This window comes from Mixophyes fleayi, chromosome 1, assembly GCF_038048845.1.
Source record: "Mixophyes fleayi isolate aMixFle1 chromosome 1, aMixFle1.hap1, whole genome shotgun sequence".
Classification (NCBI taxonomy): Eukaryota; Metazoa; Chordata; class Amphibia; order Anura; family Limnodynastidae; genus Mixophyes; species Mixophyes fleayi.
In genome coordinates this window covers 32,833,483-32,857,465 of record NC_134402.1, presented here as the reverse complement: position 1 = coordinate 32,857,465, position 23,983 = coordinate 32,833,483, and the positions used below count along the sequence as shown (strand labels likewise).

At 39.9% G+C, this 23,983-nt stretch overlaps 1 protein-coding gene across 3 annotated transcripts in view; it reads right to left on the bottom strand.

Annotated features, from left to right (window-relative positions):
• FAM193A (family with sequence similarity 193 member A) overlaps positions 1-23,668 on the bottom strand; it is a 52,801-nt gene extending 29,133 nt beyond the window's left edge. For all 3 annotated transcript variants that reach the window (XM_075194256.1, XM_075194257.1, XM_075194258.1), the window contains exons 1-2: positions 23,263-23,668; positions 3,214-3,279 (exon numbers count right to left, since the gene is read on the bottom strand). In XM_075194256.1, the coding sequence (XP_075050357.1) occupies positions 3,214-3,279; positions 23,263-23,478 (282 nt within the window). In that variant the 5' untranslated portion in view covers positions 23,479-23,668. The remainder of the gene's footprint in view (positions 1-3,213; positions 3,280-23,262) is intronic.
• Positions 23,669-23,983: the final 315 nt, after the last annotated feature.

Genomic DNA, 23,983 nt, shown 5'->3' with positions numbered 1-23,983 from the left:
AAATTAAATTTAAGTCAAATAAAACCTATAATATGAAAAAAATTCACTGACTAGTAAACCCAACTCCTTTGGGTACTTAACTAAAATCGAAGGCTACGGGGTGGGGGGGGGATTCGGGGCTGGGGCGGGGAGGGGTTTGTCAGCAGCATACCTTAACAGAGTTAACTAGTTAAATGACAAACTCCTCTCCCCTCACACAACCCCATTGTAGCAGTGTCCCCCAGAAAGGATGAAAGAGGAATCAGAGGAGAATTTACCATAGTAAGCGAGTAGTGAGGAACATCGCGGCTAATTAAATCTCCCCTTAAGAAGTTTTATTTAAAAACACTGACAATACAATATTGAAAATAAATATAGCTGATAGCTCTTGACAAACTGGTACAGAGAAATTATAGTTTTGTATGTACCTATATAAAAATGAAGTTCATAGATACCTCGTATTTCTAGAAGTTATAAGTAGATGCAAACTTGCAGTAGTAGTAGCCAAATAACATGAATCGGTACCATGATCCTCATGCTAAGAAATTGTAGGGGGTAAATTTATCAAAAAAGTGGAGATGTTGCCTATAGCAACCAATCAGATTCTAGTTATTTAGGACATTCTGCAAAATGACAGCTTGAATCTGACTGGTTGCTACAGGCAATATCTGCACTTTCAAACTCACAGCTTGATACATTTACCTATAAGACTTTCATTTTTGTGTCCCATCCACCAACATTTAGATTTCAGTATATTATACATTGGAATACACTACAATCACACAGGGAACATATTTTTCTCCTTGGCATCACTTTCCTAGTTATATGAAATGATCAGTCTTTTATTTCACTTAGTATAGTTCCCAATTAACCTAGTTCCTCCTCATAATAAACTGACTAAAGTAACGGATGTTGGTGTAAATGTCCACAGGCCAGATCCGACCTTGTATTGTTCCTTTGACAGTCTGCAGCCAGCTAATTTACAGTAGGTCTTCAGTCAGACGTTGTTTAAATACTGAAACTCAATGCAAGCAGAGAAGAAAAAGCAATATATAGATATTCATGCACTGCATGTATGTGATTAATGTTTACATAAGCCAACTTTCTGCATATTAAACTAGGTCGCAGCACACTGCTGGTAAGCTTGGTAACCTTTGGAAAATGAGTTTCTATATTAGCATATGCAACATAAATACACCATGAATCACAGGTTTTTAATTGCATTGGTATGGAGAACATGCTGCTCACTCAGATCAATCACCAGGGAGAGGAACTCTGCGTCAACTTTCCACAGCCAGTTTCCCTGTTTACACTAAACTGCTAACAAGTGAACAAATCCAGCAACTGAAACGTTTAATATTGACCTACACAAGTGACAGGACTTTACTTGCATTGAGATCATATCCGATGACCTCTAAGTTAGGCAGGTTACATTAAAGGAATCTATACAAAGTGTGAAACCACCTTTAGGGGGGGGATTCAATTAGTCGAAAATCGCGGTCTCATTTTTACAGTAAATTCTTTTTCTGCAAGGAAAAATCAGCGGAGATTTCTTGTAAAATTCCTGCTGCTATCTGAATCTCCCCCTTAGGGTGATTATAGTATATAACATTTCTGCAACGGTCAAGTGACCACTTTCATCCACTTGGAATGGTACAAGCAATTTGTGTGTGATCAGCAAGTGTGCAAGAATAAAGGTACATTCACCCCTGTGCACCAAAAGGAAATTATTCCCTATGACGCTGTTCCTACTGTTTAGTTTGTGTGAAGCATTTTGGGACCTGTTTAATCAGGGCTGGGGATATTCCAAGGGCCAGGTAGCTGATGAACGTAAAGAAATTACTGTTGGTGTATTCTGGGAGCCATTTATATTGAGGAAAATTGATGAACATTTCTCCTGGCTCCTGCATTATTTTTGTCCACTGTACTAAGAGCAATTCTATCTTGAAACCAGCTGACAAAGCAAGTATTAGCCATTTACATTGGTCTACCCTACAGAAATACCCTTTGTGGGCGCTTCTATAAATGTATGATGGTACATGTAGTTTTCTGAAATACTCATTGCACACACAGCTATGTATCTTTTCAAATTGCAGCCAGCAGTAACAACAAAATAAGAATAACGGTACTTAATTCTTAGAAGATTTCTGGAAGGTAGACCCATGTAATTGGCCAATACTAGCTTTATTTCAGCAATCTGAAAAACCTACTTAAGATAGATACATTCTTAAATAAGAATAAATAAATGAAGTGCACACACACACACACATATACATACACATTTACTGTTAAACCTTAAAATTCATAAAGAGATTTAGAAAAAAAAAACACCACCTCACAACTATCAATTCAATTACTGAATAATTTCAACAGCAAAACTTTTTTGGCCTTGTGTAATCGAAGGTCACAGTAGAGTCCGAGAGCTACAAACTAGGAGGGGGAGATGCATGTGGTCTACACACTACATGCCCCGAAACACCTACTGTAAAACAATGACATAAAAAAAAAAAAAAGGTTGTGCCAAAAAATAAAGATATCAAATAGAAGAGTTAGTTATATCTGCCTGCGCCATGACCGATCGTGTGCTTGATTCTGTAATAATTCATAATCATTTAAAACGTAGCAACGTGACTGGCTTCTGCAGGCTGGCTAGCTGATACAATGGTTTAGGACCCCACCAGGAACCATTATTATGAAAAGAGGAGATATAGCAGATTAGAGGAAAAGCCATTTCACGCTGCTTAAAACTTCTCAGCTATACTAAGGGTTAACAAACTGTCAGAACACACTGACTTTATTTTAATTAGTAGCGCACAATTCAGACATCACCCTGCTGGCTTCCCCAGGTACACTGATCAGCGAGAATCTCAACACCAAGATCTCAGATACGACATCACTGGGAAGATTTCCTTAAACAAATAACAACTATTTGCAAATTTACAACAGGGGCAAGGTGAGCCCGAGACCCAGAGCGTGGGTTTACAATACGTGGTCAGAAGGTAAGAGGGGGTCACTTATGAAAACTGGCGCACAGGGGACAGCCAGCATATTCCACACTAAACTGGTTTAGAAAACTGACAAATGATTGGTTTCAGCACCTAAATCCTGTGCGCCAGTTAGCAAAACAGGCCCCAGAATGTTACTTTGCTGAATATTTATAAAACTTCACATTTAAATGATCATCGTCACTATCACATACACAAACTTTAGAGATCACTGAATGCAAATCCTTACCTGTGGGACTCCTGTAAAATCGGAAGCGAGTGGTCCATCTGAGAAAGGGGTACCGTTTAATGCAATCTGAGGAACAAAGAACAAGAGCGAATATGTAAGAAGAGAGCAACATATTTAGCTTTCACATAACCAAAGCACCACAGAGAATGTTTATTGCAATGACTTCGTCTTATATGAAATCTTCACATTTCAGCCCAAATCGGTTTTTTTAAAGTTCTGTTGCAAAAAACCAAGGACACATTTACAAAACATATAGTAGGTCGCCAATGCTTGTAAGTCACTAAAACACATTGAAAGGGTTAAATGCGGTAAAAAAAAAAAAACAACAAACAAACAATGTATGGCTGACGTAAGGCATTAGGTGTAGAAATAAGGGAAGTTTTTTTATTCTTTACATCCCAGGTTGTTTGTTTGAGCAAGTTCAGTGTTTTTATTTCTGCTTTTATATTCATGTAATTATTTTACCACGTTGTAACTCGTCTCCTGCGTTATATTAGTCATGGATACAAAATATTACAACAATAGGGTCACACAAAGTGTATATAGTCTTTCTATACTGCCCTATTAGGATCAATGTGAGGACATCTTCCACAAACCTAAAAAAATCTATCCGCCTCATCTTTTGGACCAGCTTTCTGCAGGAATATTTCAGAACAGACATACATGACAAATATTATGCAGATCATCATCATTTATTTTATATAGCGCCACTAATTCCGCAGCGCTGTACAGAGAGCTCACCCACATCAGTCCCTGCCCCATTGGAGCTTACAGTCTAAATTTTCTAACATACACACAGACACAGACAGACAGACACTCATTTGTGACAGTCATACTTCTACGGTCTGTAAATCTATTTACACAACACATTCTGCTGTCAGGTCAATTAGCCGAGTTCAACATCTAAAGGAAACGGGTGAAATTGCCAATCTGGCACAAGATATAATACAGAGAAATGAATGAATGGTTAAAGACACATGCCAAAAGTACCCATAAAATAACCTATATGAAATGCTACCAGTGCTGTACAGCTTGTTGTCCCAAAATCAGCAACCTTGGCTTTCCCCAGTACAAAGTGATAATGTACAATTCGCATATCTACATGTGAATTATATATCAGTATATTCTTTCATTAATGCAAAACACAGTAACTGTATCTTAAAAGAAAAGGATTTTCAGATGCAAAACAAAACTCTAAATTAGACAAACATACTGACACTGCATCAGACAGCACCTGGAAAAGACAACTTGCACCAATTTCGTACAATCTAGATTCCGAGATGAAACCACCCAAAACTAACAGAACATATGTTGCAAGAGAAACTTCACACAGACTGGAACAATTAGCAGTGCCTCATGGTTCTTCTATTCAATAAGTGCTGCTGTATCAAACTGAAATAGCTTTATATTAAACCATGCCCTAGCTCACTCAGTACATGACTCTGCTAATATTTCAGCACATGTATAACTAAAATAACTTGCACTAAAATAAATACTTGGCAACAGAGCTGACCTTTGTCATATCCAAGGGTAACCAAACAAAAATAAAAATTCCTAAATGATGTGTGAAAAATGCAGAATGTACTGAATATAATGGGACGCGTAGGACATAATGGAGTAAAAGTTATATCATCAGATGTCAATTTTGCAAAACTTTCCATAACTAACATTATAAAAAAGGGACATTACCAAGTAAAACAAATAAAAATAAAAGTTATAGTGTAGAGCTCTTCCTGCTGACAAACAATACACTACTCAAATGTTATATAGCTAGTGAGAATCACCCTGCTAATGTCTCTGCTGCCAATCATGTAAATAAAGGGGGCGATCTATGAATAGTTGTCAAACTAAAATAACCAGCAATTCCTACAGCCAGGAATTCTGGGTAGTATATGCAGATTATGGAATTGTGATCTGTGTGTTTTAAGCACCAGAAGGGGAGGAAAAATAAACCACTGATGTAGCAGATTGATGGACCACACATTAGTCCTGTGTGTATGGATTAAAGACAGCAGTGTATAACTACTGCATGACTGGAGTTCTCTCCCCCTTCACGACAAAGACAATATTCAGGTGCAGATATAAGGCGTCACATTGGAGCTAGTGCTTCCCCATCCAGTATGGTATTGTCTACTTCACAAACCTATATAGCGAAAGGTGGAACACTTATAACCCAGGTGCCGGTTACCCATCCAACAGCAAGAACAAGACTCTGCATATCAGTCTTTCACTGAAACATTGAGCATAAATGTAAGCAGGTAAAGAACCCACTTCATCTGGAGTAGCATTAGCTATAAATATCCAGTTATAAGTGCACACAACTAGGAGAGTCAGCCACGTTTAGGCAACAAGACGGTGCCTCCATTCATTGGTGTTAACTTGCGATAGTTACACAGCACTACAGAGTAATTCTTATTGCAGGCCAACTGCAAACACAGGGGAGGTGCTCATTGGATTTTGAGGAATTTTGTCAGTATGTCATTTACTCAATGTTTATGGTCATCACCCATACAGAATTGGTCCTTCTATGCGACAGTGCTTTGCATGTTCCTACTCACAATCCCAAGTGCAGGACTTTTGTTTTGGGGACAGCTTGCTGAGAAGCATGGATGAACTCTTTAGAAGGGGGAGATGTTTTCCACCTTCAGAAGAATTATTCATCCCCACAAATATATAGACAAGCAGTGCTGTTGATTTCAATTGCCAATGGAAATACTGTTCTACTGTGCCATTAGCACTGAACATAACAAGCAAGAAAGCAGGTGTGAGTGGTATCCTAAGTCAACAAAACATACAACTCCACAGACAAAAGGCATTGTACCCAGTAAAGGTTGTAGGAAGACACCTGAACAATGAAAATCGCTTCAACATACTGTATAGTGCAATTTGTAATGCACGACAAGTTATCCCAGTACACAATAATCCAGCGCTGCAGAGTACGTGGCCACTTTATAAAGCATGCTTATGTGTATAATATAAGACTGGGGCACAGCGAGAGTCAGATACAGCAAAGTTCATAGTAATAAGAATAAAGCTGTAATTCTAACCTGCACAATAAAGACTGGCAGGATTAGCACCAGGGATGAATACTAAGCAGCTCTTTATGAAATCAGGAGCAGAATCAAAATGTTAAAAAATGCAGTTTCTTGTTACCAGGCTGTGATCATCTAAAAATAAAGTAAAATTAGCAGAGAGGAAAGAGCACAGAAAAGCAGCCGACGAGCAGCGGGTAGAGCCGCCAGTGCACACTGGTGTTCAGGTGTGCAACATGTGTTATCCTTTCGGTTAAACCACAGCCAGAAAACAAGAATTGGGACTAATAAGTAGTCCTGCCACATAACCGTGTAAATTAAAGGCATTGTGAGCTGGCTAAGGTGTGCAATAAGGAGGTAATCCCATCTAATCCATTACCAACACTAAAATACAAGTCAATTCCTCTCCTTGCCTAGAGGGATATGCCCACAGGGAGACATAAGGAAACATATGCTTTGCTATACAACATAACTACAAATAAGGGCCCATTAGCCGATTACCTATGGTCAGGCAGCTACCAGAATGTAACTATAACTGATGAAACACAGTAACACATCTTTCTATATGAAAGGCACCCACAGTGTGTACATAACATTACAGGGGTTATAGGTGGCTGCAGTGATTGTTAGGTTTATGTGAAATATAACTTCTTCATATTAATATATGTAGAGGTTTTACATCGCATGTAACCTTGTTATCTAATGTATGGTCATTGGTGCAATCTGAGGCTCAAATAGGCTTTCAATGGTCTTACCTACAGAACAATAGGTGTACATAGTAAAAGCATCCATTCTACACATCCTCAGCTGTGGTAAGCACCAACCACCTTCACACGGAGATTGGTCACTGTTATTAGACTTTATTTTAGTAGAACTATCATTTTAGTTATACAACATTTGTGCAGAAGCTCAGTACACTGTATCCATGATAAACTATAACAAAGCATAATAAAACCACTAATGACAGATTCTATATCCAAAGCTTATAAAGTATATACGTGGGGCAGCTGTTTAAGCACTCTGAGCCACACTGTTAATTACGCAAGCACACAGTTCAAACCCGCTCTACTCAACCACCCCAAAAAAAATTTTTAAATAAATTAATCAAATCAGAATATATTACCGACGATATTTATTAAAACAGTCGGTCTACGGCCCACCACACACACTGCATCCTTAGGGATGAGGCACCGTAGCAGTTACATTCCCAGCAAGTGACAACAGATTCTGAATAATTGAAGGGATTCCCTCTGACTGCACCAGTGATCTCACGAAGGGCTGGGAGCAAAGAAAAGCCCATTCAAAAGAAGTGTGAAGTCTGTGAGACGATAGGTCCATCCTGTTGTGACGCAATGCATTGGAGCGTTAGACAGCAAAGAGTTGCTGCTATGCACGTGTCCAGGGACAACAGAGACCCCACCAGGACAGATGTAGTTATACCATTAAAATAATCACCAGACATCACCTTATCAGGTTTATGGCTTAATTAGGATGTGTACCCATACCCCCAAGAAATAGTGTGCAGCAAAGCAGTTTGTAAAGTCAGAGAACTCCGATACAATCCTCAAAGCCATACCCCATCTGCGCACTTCAGCTCTTTCCCACACCCGTGTAAGGCTGGATACACACTGTACAAAACTTCTCTCAATTCAATATCCTTAACGATTTTTAATTTATGAAAACATGTGCTTTATAGAACTATTTCAAAGCCAGATTGGGGGCGACGCTCTACCCTATATAGAAAATTGGTGGCAGCAGATAGTTAAGAGTGGGGTAATTTAGACAAGCGACGGCATATAAAAGCACATGCATGGCATTAACCCTTGTAGACCCATACACACATCACAGGAAACCATGACAGTGCTTAAAAGGTTAAATTGCAAAAAATATTTTCTCCTGTTAAGTTTTTAAATCGACTGCAAGAAATATGAGCAAGAACGCAGTTACTCGCGGATGATTGTTACCCTAGCACATTGTCAGCATATTTCTATACTGCAGAGGATTACAAACCATCTTCTCCATCACACTACACTGAGAATAACAAATACAAAGCTGCTTAGTATCTCCATACTGTATCCGTCTGGTGTGGTCAGAAGACCACATCTTTTTAAACATCAAGTACTTCTGCAGACTCCAACCAGATTAGGGTACAAGTTTTACTTTAATAGTGAGAATTAGAAGTTGCTACACATTTAATGTAGTGCAGAATGAAGCTAATCATGAATGAACATAGCTTCCATTACCTATCCCATCCAGGGTCACCATGTACCTCCTGCCTCAGTTTCTATTTGTAGGTCAGAAACTCACTGTGAATGAGCGATGCAAGTCTTATTTATAATTAGGGATGTGCACCGGCCACTTTTGGCGTCTCGTGTTTTGGATTCGGATTCGCTTGAGGTTTTGGGTTCGGATTTGTTTCGCAAAACACCTGACGAAAGGTTTTGGTTCGGATTTAAGTTTTTGGATTGGGATTTATTTTGAAAAAAAAACATAAAAAATGCTAAAAACCAGTTTTGTGGGTTTTTTTTCACTCCTACGTTATTATTAACCTCAATAACATTCAATAACAATCATTTCCACTAATTTCCAGTCTATTCTGAACACCTCACAATATTGTTTTTAGGCCAAAAGGTTGCACCGAGGTAGCTTGAGCACATAATGCCAAAAAAAGAGGTACAAGATGGAATTCTGGGCCCTCTCTCCCACCCCTCGCGAGATTCGATGCGAGACTTGGACGACAGAGCCTCGTTTTCAATTTTTTGCCCGCCGGAAATATCCGAACAGTGCTTGGATCCCGTTCGGATCCGCACTGTTCGGGTGGGCTCGGATTAGCGGAATCCCAGCCCGCTCATCTCTATTTATAATGCAGAAGCAGCGCAAATACATCTATAACCCCTGTATATAATCTATATGTAAATGGTAATGCGGACGTCATTGCTTAATTATGTCATAAGGTATAACATACCGTTAATTAAGGCAATCAGAAGTCAATGTGGATTTTCATGGCCTATACAGAAGATTTCTGCTTAATGATATTAGTTATCTAAACTCTGGTGACATGGAACAGCCTTATAATTTAATGTATGGGGTAGATAGTTACATATATTGCTGTGCAGTATACTTTGCATCTATGAAATCATTTACACATTAGAGCAGGTAGAATCCTGTGTGCTTATTGTGTTATGGTGAGTAACCTATATACCACACATCTGTGAGGAGCGTTACCTGCATGCTAGAGATTTTGCCTAAATTACACACAAACAGGAGCATATAACTAGCTTATAAAAAGTAAATGTCAGCATCTGGGGACAAAACTTCCCACACTGAGGTATAATATCGCACAGGCTGTATACAGGTCTCCCCCCACACTGAGGTATAATATCACACAGGTCTCCCCACACTGAGGTGTAATATCACACAGGTCTCCCCACACTGAGGTGTAATAGCACATAGGTCTCCCCACACAGTGGTATATCACACGGGCTGTATACAGGTCTCCCCCCACACCGAGGTGTAATATCGCACAGGCTGTATACAAGTGTCCCCCCACACCGAGGTGTAATATCGCACAGGCTGTATACAAGTGTCCCCCCACACCGATGTGTAATATCGCACAGGCTGTATACAAGTGTCCCCCCACACTGAGGTGTAATATCGCACAGGCTGTATACAAGTGTCCCCCCACACTGAGGTGTAATATCGCACAGGCTGTATGCAGGTCTCCCCACACAGTGGTATATCACACGGGCTGTATACAGGTCTCCCCACACAGTGGTATATCACACGGGCTGTATACAGGTCTCCCCACACAGTGGTATATCACACGGGCTGTATACAGGTCTCCCCACACAGTGGTATATCATCGCACGGGCTGTATACAGGTCCCCCCACACTGAGGTGTAATATCGCACAGGCTACATATATCTCACTGATAACTGTATTAAAAACATTAATGTGTGAATCCTCACCTGAGTGAATGGAATTACCAGAGAAAAAGCACGCCTGGGGCGTTGGGATGGCCGTGTACCAGTAACACGTTTATATCTGAGTAGAGTGTGGGTGAGAGAAAAGCAGGAAGGGGGAGATGGTGAGGGAGATTTATGGAGGGTGTTGTAAGGGAGAGAAAGGGGGGATCAGAGGTCCTATGTTTGTATAATACTTTATGTTTGGGTGTTTGTGTCTTTCCAACTAAAAGAATATCTATCAAGATATATTTCTTAATATCATCAGGAAATATTTGTCATCAGCCTACTAAGGCTACACTAGTGATATTTTGTTGGGCACAGCTAATTGCATGATCTGTAACCAATTAATATTTTTAAATCTTGAGCTTCATGCTTTCTGTAAAAGAACAGAAGTGCCTCCAAAAAAAGAAAACAAAGTTACAAAAAAAAAAAAGGTGTCTGTAAAGTAGTTTAAGGTTTGTATTTATTTTTTTAAGTGTTTGTACAGAATTATGCAGCTTCAGTCGGACTCCCTGCATTACTTTCATAGGCCGTCCTAGGTTATTGATAAGGTCACCACTGCAATGAATGGTTCCATATCATATACATTGTTAATTAGTAACATGACTAAGCACACACAATGTGATCGGAACAGGATAGGATTGTAAGCAGAGAAAATAATTCTCACGCACACACACAACCTACACAAAAAGAGTCCTTGTTCTAAATGCACAACTAAAGCTATTTAAATATAGCCTGTACTGAGTATATTTAATTAATAGTTGTATGAGAATAATCGTATCTCAGTGCAGCTTGAGCTCCACACAGCAGGCAGTCACTGCTCTCAGGACAATAACAAAGGGGCTGGGCATATATTAAAATGTGAATGAACAGACACTTCCTCCTCCCACAGACCTTTGTGTACACAGTCACACTTCCTGGTGTGTATTTACAGAGGATCAGCACAGGAAGATGATACTAACACTACTAGGACATAAAGCGATACAGCCATGAAAAGCTATACACTCATATCAGTTATCCCACCTATATCTTTACTATCAGGGTAACATCTGCGTAGTTGGTTGTTTTGTACAGATCCCAGAGTGTTCTTTCATAGTTTATATATAGAACACGCATTGGTCTCTCTGAAAACATAAATACAGGGAATGCCCACATTAAGTGCATAGATCGCCTGCACAGTGGAGTCAATTCACTAAACTCTAGCGACATTAACTGAGGCAAGAGGCACTATGTACCTCAGCGATATCACTAGTGTCCAGTGAATGAATCAGTTTCATTCTCAAGATTACCGATTCAGCCTATTACTACATCCACGCTGTGTTAATGTATGGATAAATTAGCCCCCCCATAATCGGGCATTAGTCAAACATGACACTCCTATCACTATGTCCCAGCAGTTCATGCCTCTGTGGAAACCTGCCTCTGCTAAAGCAATAGTCCCAACCAGTCTTACAGCTAAACAACTCAGGACTAAATCTGAAAACAACCACCATTTACACATGTAGATTTAAATATGCTTTTCCGTTCCATTATAAACTCTCCGGCCAAACAAAATTCTTACAGCTGTATATTTTCTTTCAAGAGAAATGCACGGAACTGTATTGTATATTATATATATTTTACAAGTGAACTCTAATTTAAGCTGCTGGAAAGTCAAACATACAGTGGTGGAAGCTTGCGACTGCTTGCAAGTGCTCCTGGGCAGCATTATGTGAAGTGCCTATAAGCATCACTTATTGGGGTCCTCTCTCTACAATGTATGACACTAGAAGCTACAGGCAGGGAAGATAAATTAGTTTTATTAAACCAGAGCGTGAGGCTCACACAAAGCCAGCACAAGATGGTCCGGTAACAGCATTCATGAAGCCAGCATGTTTACATGTATAACCAGGTAAATTATATGCAGCATTTACCTACAAGAGATAAGCACATTACAATCTCTTCCAGAGACTGCAACCAAAACACTGCTCAGTGACAACACAGTAATAACTGAGGTTTTATTGTGAGTCAATATCACAGAACAGGGTCCTGTTTATGACAAGTTAAAACTCAAACGTCAAACTACTTCTGCCCAATAATAATGTAGCTTTGGGTGAAGTTTACCAAAAACACTCCCTTCGCCAGGATCCCTGGTGTGCCGTGCCACACTCCTCTGCTTGTTTGGAACAAGACTGCCCCCCACCCCCATTGCCTTTCAATTGAAATTAATGGGATGTTCATGAGGAAGGGTCTTGACTTGGTATGACTGCTCAGGAAGAGCTATATTAGAGCGAGTGTGCCCACCCCCGACGGAACAGGCAAATGGAACGTGGAAAGCAAAAAATACTAATTTTCTCACAAATCTCCTCTGTTTTGGGTGTAGTTAGGGATCAAATGTGGCATTAAATGGCCACTTTACTCCACTAGCAGTATAGTGTTTGTAAGCTCTCAATCACTTCTGTGGAGGCAGGTAGAAGTGACGAAGGGACGACATTACACGAAAGCGACTCTGCTCTAAATGTGCAGAATGGGGAGGAGCGCCCGCTTCACTGCAACCTGCCACCAGGGGAGCCATCGAGCAGCTGTGAACTGCTCGAACTACTTAGCGCCTCTGTGACACTACCCTAAAAAGCCATAGAAGAGGCATGTGCTCCCATTTAGAATTAAATAAATGGTGCAAGAATGCTGCCGTATGTCATCGGCCATGATAGGATTGGCATTCTGATAAAACAAAGTACGGTGAAGGCCAAGTCTACCTGTGAACACCTTTTTTTATTTTGCTGAGCGGCGGGCATTAAAGATTTTATATTTTTATTCTGATAAAAAGGAGGTGCACTGGTACTTATGGACTAGGTATGATATAGGAGTAAAATAATTTATGCTCACGTTGACGAATCTTATTCATGCAAACTGAACAACCATCCAATCAATTTCAATCTATAAAAGGCAAATTTTATCACACAGCTTTCAGCGGGAGCAGTTCAGTGAGATGAAGGCTGAATTCTTAAACATTCAACAACCCTCAAATGACTAAAAAGCAAAAAACAATGTTATTCCTCTATTGTTTCAGCTTTAAAGTCACTGACTGCAGTGTTTTTGGCTGTTTATTTGCAGGAATATGTAGGCTGCATTCCCAACTCAAGGACACTTCAAATTTACAAAAACTGAAGTGTGTACACTTAACTTACCATGGACATAACATGCTAACAAACCATCAGAAAGGGGCTTCAAGCGGCTGAATATTTTATGTCATAGGACAGTCATATACCAAGAGCTTTATAGTATTATTTTCAAAGGCCCTTTAATTAAATAATTTTAAAGTAAAACAACTCTTCCTATATCCAGACAACAGAAGTTACCATGGGTAGTCCTGTCGTACCATTCTATGTTAATCTTTATTGGCCATCTTGATAGAAATATTTATACACAATTCCACGCCCGTCGGTGGCACCTCATCTATGACTATTTTTAATATGGAGAAGATCAGAAACATCATTGATTTTGCTCATGGCAATAACAATATAGACAAGGGAATCATGATTCAGAATCAGAACCATGGCAACCTGCTGAAATCCACTTTCTACCTGTGCATACTTTGAGATCTGAGGGTAACATATAGACAACATATCGTACACACACAGATCACTTCTCAGAGAAGAAAGCCACCCCAGAAGATTATTGAGTAGGTTATCAATTAGCCAATACTATAGCATGTTCAGCATCTGTAGTGAACCAAAATATTTACATCAAATTGAATTAATGACAAAACCTATTTAAGGAGCCAAGATACCCTCCACATAGTATAAATTATAAAATTACCCAAAGTGCACAGCCATAACAAAAAAAAAAAATACAAAAAAAAAAAAAAATTCTTATTTCAATGCACCTTCTTAATTAAAATTGGTCATCTCCGAGTTTCAGGCTATTATTGAATAGGGTGAGTCCTATACTACACAGACAAATATGCACTTTCAGAAAAGGATCTAATTGATCATCAAAATTGATAGAAACTGGCTCTGTGACAAATGATCGAAATCAACCATTTAATTTTCATTGGCTTGTTACAAAATATTTTAATTGTACCATATCATCAGTCTGTTGCATCTTATTCTGGTTAGCCGTTTTACAATAATATTCAACGTGCAATACAGGTTTTTGCCTTTACCCCCTTAAGTGTCCTTGTGGTAAGCTTTACTTGGGGGTGATCACAAGGGACATTTAGTCACATTTCCCGCACCTTCCAATTAACAGAAGCCAAAGAAAATTTTATCACTGTATTTCGTATTTCTTAGATGTGTCACACAATAAACCAGCTGGGGGTACTGTGATACAAATCCTGAAGAGATGGATAAGCATCTGGAACGATAACTTACTGCAATAGCGTTTCGTCCTTAGCATTTTGTTGTCCAACAGCTTAATGTTTGCCTGATTCCTAAACATAATTTTTGCACCACTGTTAAACATGTTCGGGTCACCTTTATGCACGAATTGCTGCTAAATATGCTGCAATGTGTTCTACCTAGTCATTTATGTATTATTAGATTACTTAGTATGCAGCTTTCAGTATTCTGTGCGTTTTAGATTCCATTTCTTGATATTGCTCTATGGATATTTCGACATCCCATATTAACACCTATACTAGGTAATCACCACAGTATCACAGGATATTAAAAGGCTTATAGTATATATAGCAGCCATTATATTTTAATATTGAGGTGCATAAATGTTCTCCCAATGACAGGCCTCTTCAATACACCTCTAGTTTGACTGGAATGTGCACCAGAGGAGTGAGCATGCACACGTCGTGAGTTATCTTTATATATTGTCCTGTAACCGTGTCCTGGTGAAGGTGGGAGCAACAATAAATATATGCAAGCAGGCCACTGGTGTGTGGGCTGCATTGCCAACATGTTTGTAGCCAGAAATCATTATGCTGTACACAAGCAATCACTGACTGCCACCAACTACAATCAATGCGAGGAGGGGTGTGTGTGCAAATAAAAAAAAATATATCTAATATATATAAGCCTAGCGGTGTGTGTGTGTGTGTGTGTGTGTGTGTGTGTGTGTGTAAAAAACTATTTTCTCAGAAAGGGCTCATCCAATTGACCTGAAATTTGGTATACTGACATTATTTGACAAAAAAAATATAATAGTGAAGTCAGTTAACTTCCATCATCCCCCCTTCCCCACGTGGGAGGGGTAGTAAAGGCTAAATTTACGAGTTGAGGGCTCAAACTCTTGACCGTGTCGGTATTTATTTACCAGAGCCTGTGTTTGGTCATGGACAATTGTATGTTGCATTTTCACGAGTCTGGAGAAGCAGTAATGTGAAAGTGCAGGTTATGAATACTGCCCTTCAAGGAAGACTGATTGGGCACAGCGATAAGGTGTTTAGCAGAAACGTTGTGTATCGAGAGGTTTTAGAACAGTAAGACGATGGAGATTAAGGATGTGGCGATGAAGATAAAGGATGAGGTGATGGAGAAGAATGATGAGGTGGTGACATGTGGACAAAACCACGTTAAAAAAGGGCGCTTACATCGGTCATTAACAGTACATGGCAAGTTTATTCTCCGTCACACCCCTGTCCAATTTGACAAGGTCTGGACCCCTTGGACCGAGCACCACGGAGCCTCCTCCCCTCTGGCATTTTAAGGCCATTGAGCCTCAACTATTAATCCTAACCCCTGTCATGGTTCACCATCTTCTCCATACTTTTATTTTCTTCGCTTTGGCTAGTGAATTCCCCTGTCCCTCTTACTCCTATCCTTCCCTCTCTCTTTCCCACTCCCCTCAAATTAATCTTTGCTTCTTCATATTGATAACAATATGCTGTTTATATTTCATGGAAACTTCATTGCAGCTTTTTTCCACTTGCATTGCCTGTTTCCTTTTTTTTTTGCTTGTATTGTAAAACTCAATAAAATATCTTTAAAAAAAAAAAAAAAAAAAGGGCGCTTACGTCGGGAAGTAACGCTCTTCCCCTAAGGAGGCCTGGCCTAGCCAAATCAAGTCAAATCAAGCTATTTAAATAAAGCATTCTAGTCAAATCAAGCTATTTAAGGTGTTAAAAAAGGTTCTTGTCATGCATTTGGGCCATAGCCCAGGCCTCAACCACCAACCACTCCCCACTGTCACCCCCGGCAACCACCAACCACTTCCAACTGTCACTTCTCCTTCAAGAAATATATATATATTTTCTTTTAAATCTTTATAAACACTTTTAACAATTAACAAATTAAAAACATCTTAGTATACCAAATTTCAGCCCTTTCTGAATTTTTTTTTCCACACACACTAATAATTTAGTAGGTCAGTGTATAACTCCGCCCAGCAGGTGGCGCTGCAGCTTGGTTTTATTTTTCCACACACACAGACAGACTAACACACGCCACTAGACATTTATTTTATTTTATATTATAATATAATATATATATATATATATCTCACACACATTTAAACCCATAAGACACCAGCTTTACAATTCACATCTCTCTACCACTCGCCAATAGAACTGATGGAACGCTGGTTTACACTTACTGGAAATATAAATGTACCTGCATATTTAATGTCAGTGGAGGTCAGGTGCTCAGAAACATGCAGGCAGCAGTGGTGAGGATTACAGAGAAGTCATCAACCTACATTCCTCTGCAAACAGCTAGGAGCTGCATTTTATACAGTTTATATAGTGACCACAGATTTAAATTAAAAATAAAATAGAGCACCAGTGACCATTTTACAAACTATATAGCCACTTGTTATTAAAATACTTTACTGCTATTCTGTGATTGGTGCATCTAGATGTCGCTCTCAAGCCAGAACAATGACAGATGACACTTATTACAAGATGGCTGGACAGTTATAGTATTGAAATCATACATAACATGCACAACACAGTAGACTACCTATTCCACAATGATTTCACAGGATATCTACGTTACCATTTTCTAAGCTGAATTTTTGTTGTGGTGGCTCGAGATCAACTTGAAGCTTTGGGATAACTATTGCTCCGTCTATCACATTACAGTAAGGGAGATCTTTTAGTCAGCATTTAAGAGCGGTTTTATCAACTGCAAAAAAAAAAAAACACCTTCCAACCTAACGGCATGAAACAGAGTTGCATTCAATGAAGAGGGACCATCTCTCTATTATTTTATTAATATAATTAATCTGTCAGGTCCACAAGATTCAGTGTTCACCTGCTGGAACATTAGAATAGCAGGATCAGGTCAATCTACAAGGTGGCGCTAAGCAGCATCATCACATCAAGGACAGACATGTTCGGAATAACATCTCAATTTATCTGTTGAACCAGAGTTAAACTATCATTACTGTCCATCGCTGTTCCTCCTTTGGTGATCTCCGCGGCCTTCCTGATGGTAGCAACAACCGCCACATCTTATGCAATTATGGGGAATAAGGGTCCTGGCTCCGTGACAGTCTTCAGACTTCTACAAGAAGTTCATCTTTTAGATCTCCAACTAGCACTGCCTCTCCTCATTCCAACTGTACCACCAACACCAGCACAGAAATGCAGGTCGCCAATGCCTGCGGACAATGCTTCTGCCTTAAAGTAGTCACATACATACATTACATCTGTTATTCCGCTACCTTATGTATCATGTGTCCCCCACACCTCTTAGATTGAAAGGTCATTTGGCCAGGGCCATCTTTACCTTCTGTTGCATGTCCTTGTATGTTATTTGTCACGCGAGTATCCATCAGAGCATTAAAAGGAAAATTATGCCTCAAAATTACTACTAGTTCAACAATGCAGAACATTTGTACTTTTTTTTTTTTTTAATTTGTGGACCATCCATCGACAAAGCCACACATCAGACAGAAACACTTAGGTGACAAGAATTTTTAGGGTCTCGATAAAGTTTTTGGGTCAGCTGAAAATATTTCATTGACCCAGCTGCTATCAATTGGAAGTTTCATACTTGCCCCTGCACCATAACAATGGCGTTAGTTAATATATTTATAAAGTATTTTTAAAAAAACAACTTGTATTAATATGTCCAATAGATGGTAGCTTTGTAGCAGGATCCTCTTAGCTCTTTGTCTGTTAATTATGGTGTTTACACCCAACTGTAAAGCTCTATGGAGTATGTTGGTGCTACAGAAATATTAATAAATTAAAACCTCAAAAAATAAGGAAATAAATAACAAAAAACTAAGATTATTTTTTGTTTGTTTTTAAACCCCCACAATAGCTTGCTCCCCAATTCCCTGGCTGCGTAAAACGCCCAACTGATGCCAATGGCAGAGGAGAAGATTCTGTTGAATAATCGCAGGAGCGCATGAGAAGAACGCAATGCACCCCCAGCACTCCAGGTCAGGCTGAGAGTGGTACAGCCAGGGTTGAAAGGTATTCGGGACATTTTAAAGGAGGGCATTTAAATAAGAATTATTTAAAATAATATTTACTGCTCCTCAAATGTTTGATCTTTTAAATAACTTCCGGCTTTAGTTTTCTGGCTTCCCTTTGTATTTTTCACCAAGGCAGTTATTTACTTTTGCTGTCCTGTGTGATGGCAAAGCTTGCATCTGCTCTATGCACTGGATACAATTGTATTGCCTCCGATAATGGTAAATTAGTACAAAACCAGACGGAAGCTGCCATGACGTACTAACAGTTAACGGCTGTGCTCTAATAGTTTCCTAACGTGCCCCCTTTGCCTTAGCCAGAGACCAATACCGTGATAATCTTTTCACAATTGGTAATGCAGCTTTAATTAAGAGCATTGGGACTTTTCAGGGCAGCTTTTTTTTTTAAAAAAAAAAAAAAAAAAAGATAAAATTCAATATATAGGACCAACATATCAAACTGAACAGTGTGTTCTGACAGCCTATTATAGAGAAATTACTCTGATATAGACAATTAACCCTTGGTGCCAATTTAAAAAAAAAAAAAAAAAAAAACCTGTAAAATATCTAAGGAGAGATTTGGAATAAAGGACAATTGCAACATTCCATCACAGAGCTCATTTGATTTCAAGCCCAAGTAATGACAACCTTAAGCAAAATCATTTTCACTACCTGAAGCCTTGTTTACATTAAACTTTCATGAGGGATGCTCTTTAAAAACATCAAAGCGACACATCATGTTAAAGTTAGACAGTTTTCACAAGAGGAGGTTTCGAGCAGAGTCAAATCATAAAGCCCTAGGACCAATAATATAAGTTACAATATAACAGTTACTCTATGAAAAGCAAATAATGTTGGGTTGCAGCAAATTCAGACATGTTCCGCCGATGTGATGTCAGGCTGCGCTCATTTACGGGTGCTACGGCACCCGAACTTTACCAGTTTCCAGAAGCAATATGCGGCACATCTGGCAGGAGAATCTTTAAAATCACTTAACGATGAAGTCACAATTGTTCTCACTGGCGTTAAGAAACAGCATCTAACATGTATTTGTAACACAAGTGCACATAAACAGATGTGACAATAAAATTAACTGAGTTGACACATATTTGCAGTTTTATGTTAAACGGTTCATGCCCCATTTCCATGTGTGTACGCAGTTCAAAACTTTATATTCATCCTTAAAAATTCAAACACAAATACAATGTGGCTTAGTTGCCGAACAATAAGCATTTGAAACACCAGTGTATATTTAGCCTTAGGGTGATGACCACTTTTTTTGATTTTACATTAATAGAAATTAATAAGCCATGCATTGTTACGAATATAACAGGAAAATATGGTCTAAAGGCTTATTCTCTTACGGCTGCTGCTCCATCACGTACAGTGATGTCCGCAAACTATCAGAGCCGATTTCGGGTAAGTGTTTTAAAATTCCCCTACTGCATATGACACATCACACTTGGTGTATAAACCTCTGGGATGGTTGATAACAAATCGGTCTCAACCTCGCCAAAAATAAATAAAGCAGTTGTAAATTAGTTTATTTGCCTGCCTGGTCAACATAGCCACATAGAATAATCAAAAGCGGACAAATCTGTCTGTTCGGGGGATGGGTAAAACAGTGAGATCTAGAAAATCCACACTAACTATGAGCCAACGATCACACACACATCTCTGACCGATGTGGGTACGTCATAAGGTGTCACAGTACTTACAGTTCCTGGGAGGAGGGCTACAAATTACAGTGAGCTCCTGATTGGAAGGGTACCACAACCAATCAGGAACTAACATTTCCAGACCTTTGTTGAATCCCTTCCTCCTCTAGTGTTTATAATTGCAAATAGAGGGACACTGCTTTGAATTCAGCTACAAATTCCCCATCTAAGTATAAGTTGGAGAAGAGAGGGGACTTAATGTTCAGTATTGGTGTACATAATTTACAGATAATAGTGATCTACTGCAGATTCTACAGTCTAATGGCAAGAGCAAAATGTTTTATAAATCACAAACACAATATTCACATATGTAAACTATAGCAAAGGTTATTTGAGGCAGTTACTAGTCTAAAAATTACACTGAAGTGAAGTTTGCGCTACTAAACATTATATACATTTTCATTTAGCATGACAAGAGGTGCACAACATAATACAGGACCTGTCTTTTGTACATTTATATCGTCAATGAACTGTGTTTAGAAATAACAGTAGGTGGTACATTAAGGAATAATAGGCAGTGGCGCTATACATGCAAAAGCAAGAAACTAAAAATGCAATAAAATCTGATATTCCAAGAGAAGAGACCAGACAGTATAATCCATAGGGGTTTTTTTTTGTTTTGTATTTTAATATTCATATTAATTCTGAAAGATTACACAACACACAGCATGAAGCTATTGCTAGGAGAATTCTTAGTTACTATATCTCACTAGGCTATTGACTTAAAGCAATACTCCGGCATCCTTACAAATGTTTAGAAAATCCCCTTCCTCCCCCTAGTACAATCATGAGAGCACTTTCACCGGTACCCCTGGAGTTATTAAGTAACTTACCCCCTACTGCTTCCCCATTCTATTCTCAAGGGATATAAAAGAAAGCGTCGCTTGCACAAGGTGCTAGGATGAGCAATTTGTGGCATCACCTCAACAAGCTGCACAAGCCCACTTGTTTTTAACAACTCCCAGGTACAGTGACCTAGGGAACAGGAGATAATATATTTGGGAGAAAAGGATTTTGTAGAAAGACATGCTCATTGGAGACGCTACACTTGTCTATTTTGGGGTGTGTGGATGATTTAGTTGGACATCTTGAAGTTTCCCACTCAATTTAATATTGCGTTATTAATCAAGTTTTACAGCTAGATCCACATGCAACTTGGGTCATGAACCACATAAATATGAGCTACACACATTGTTCCCATTCCACAGCTTGAGTCTGGGGTATTGACGATGCCAGCGACCTTATTACAACTCATCAAGCTCCATGTAAACAAAAACAAAAAACAACCAGGCCATGGAAGGCTAGACACCCTACAACGTCATCTCTCATCCATACCTAGACAGGTGCACGAAGAACAATGAACATTCAAACAAACTAGAGGATATGTAAAACTTTTGGTATGAATATTTGCATAAAAAAACAAAACTAAATTGTAAGCACTGATTCTCTACTTACTAATATGTGGAAACGTCATAATATTCAATTTGTCTATTAAAAAGAAAAAACCTATAGAATACACGCTATGTATGGTCTGCCCACCAAACTCCTTTCCAAAGCGCTGTGTTTAAAACAGATTATTAACTCGCTCCTAATGATTCCAGCACTAAACAAATAAAAATCAAGTGTTGGTTCAAATGTTGGTCTAATTGGACAGATCTGACGAAACAGCTGCATAATCAAAACATTACATATAAACACTGTCTTTATTTGCATGGATATTACATAACCAACTAGTCTGCAAATGAAAGGAGAACACAAAAGTGACATATTATAATATTGCAACAAAACAGTATGAGCTGAAAAATCAGCACCTGAAAAGTTGCCATAGCGTAAACCCTTTTTTTTTTTTTTCAAACAATAATCTAAGCATGTGAGCACTTCTACGTGACGATATATAAACCAGCCAGAGAATTTTCTGTCCAGCAGTGTTTAGTATGAATTAGTAAATACCATTACTGAAAACAGAGGTGCAACCTGTCACCGAATAGACTTCTTCCAGGGCTGACTGCACTAAAGGAAGTAATAGGAGTTGCTTGGAGACAAGCCCCCAAGAAGCAAAGCTGAAAGTGATTTAAAAAGATCATTATGTATTACTTCTATTTCGTCACAGCCCACTTAAAACAAATGAAGTGGCGGCAATGACAAATACAGTAATGCCATTTTCTGACGCACAGAACCAAATAGCCTAAAAGTTAGAGACAACGCACCTTTAGAAAACCAAAGAGATCAATATGTGAAGTATACATAAAACACCAAGGACTCATCAACAACCAACCCCGGAACTACGCAATAGCAAACCAATCATTTTGTGAATATAAATTGACCACTCTATACATGCTTCCCAAATCTACTATCGGGGCTTGAATGCACAAGAATAATTGGGCACCGCATTGGGAACACTTGAAATACATGTACTCAAAAAGCACCAAGCCCAATCACCACCCAGCCATCTCAAAAGCAGACTAACACCTAGAATATAGTACCATCAGGCCGCCAACCTACTTACTTCTGAAAGAATGACAACGTGAAGTGTGTTAATCCCCAGTAATTAAGCTTGCAGAGTATATATATAACGAATCCAGCAAAGCATCTAAAGAAGCAATTGCTGGAACCTCAACCATCCTCACCGTGGCCAGACGGGCACAGGCGCACCGGGGTACCCGGGGCGCTCTCCAGGTATTGTGTCGCCACAAGGCCCTGGCATTATAGCCATGCTGGGACTTGTGGTCTCACAAGCCCTGGAGCAGATGATCATGCAGCCTCCACCAGTGCTGGTGGCCATGGCATGCTCTGATCTATAATGATACACACAGATATATACACAATAAATACCAATACTGAGGACAGGGTCTCCCTGCCAGGGGGGTAACCTGGGTGCATGGCACATGTCACATCATAACACAGGGTAGGGGCTGTACCATCAGCCTGGGGGAGCCCCATCCTCTGCAGGGTGAGCAGGCCAGGGGCTGGGCGGCAGCTTACCTCGGCCCCGGGCGGGGTGGAAGTGCAGTTGCTGGGCGTGCTGGAGAGGAGCCCTCCTCCGCTCCCCGTTCCTCCAGTGCTCCCTCCGCTTCCCGCCCCGTGCTGTCCCCGCAGTGCCGCCGCCGCCTTCACCTCCCCGGACGCGGCGCTGCTGCTGCCTCCGCCCCGCTTGTTCTTTCTCCGCTTCGCCCCTCTCTTGGCGTCGGCCGGGCTCATCTCTGAACCTATAGCACCTTTCTGGGGGGGTCCGCCTGGGAGCCGCACAACCGAGCTGCACCGGGGACCGGGACACGTCGTGACGCGGATTTATCCGCAGGGAGATAAACGAGCTTCGGAACGGGGCGGCGGAGAATGCGAACAGCCGAGCTATAGACTCCAATATGGCGGACTACAAGGAGGAAAGCTATTCCCGTCTTACGCACGGACGTCACCACGCAACCTTACGACAACGTGCTGGTGGTAGCGGTGCTGGTGCTGCTGCTGCCTCACTTTGGGCACGGCGGGATTTGGAGTCCAGAAGCCAGAAAAGCTGCAGTGTTTGGGAGCCAGAACTACCGTTCCCAGAATGCAGCGCGCCGGTAAACTACTTAGAGGTGACTGACTTGTGGATGGAGAGGAGGGCGCTCAGCATGCCGGGATTTGTAGTTCACAATCTTCTGGGATGTGTTAGTGATGGGCAAAATAGGTGCTGAAGAACTTGATAATTCTTATAACAGTGCAG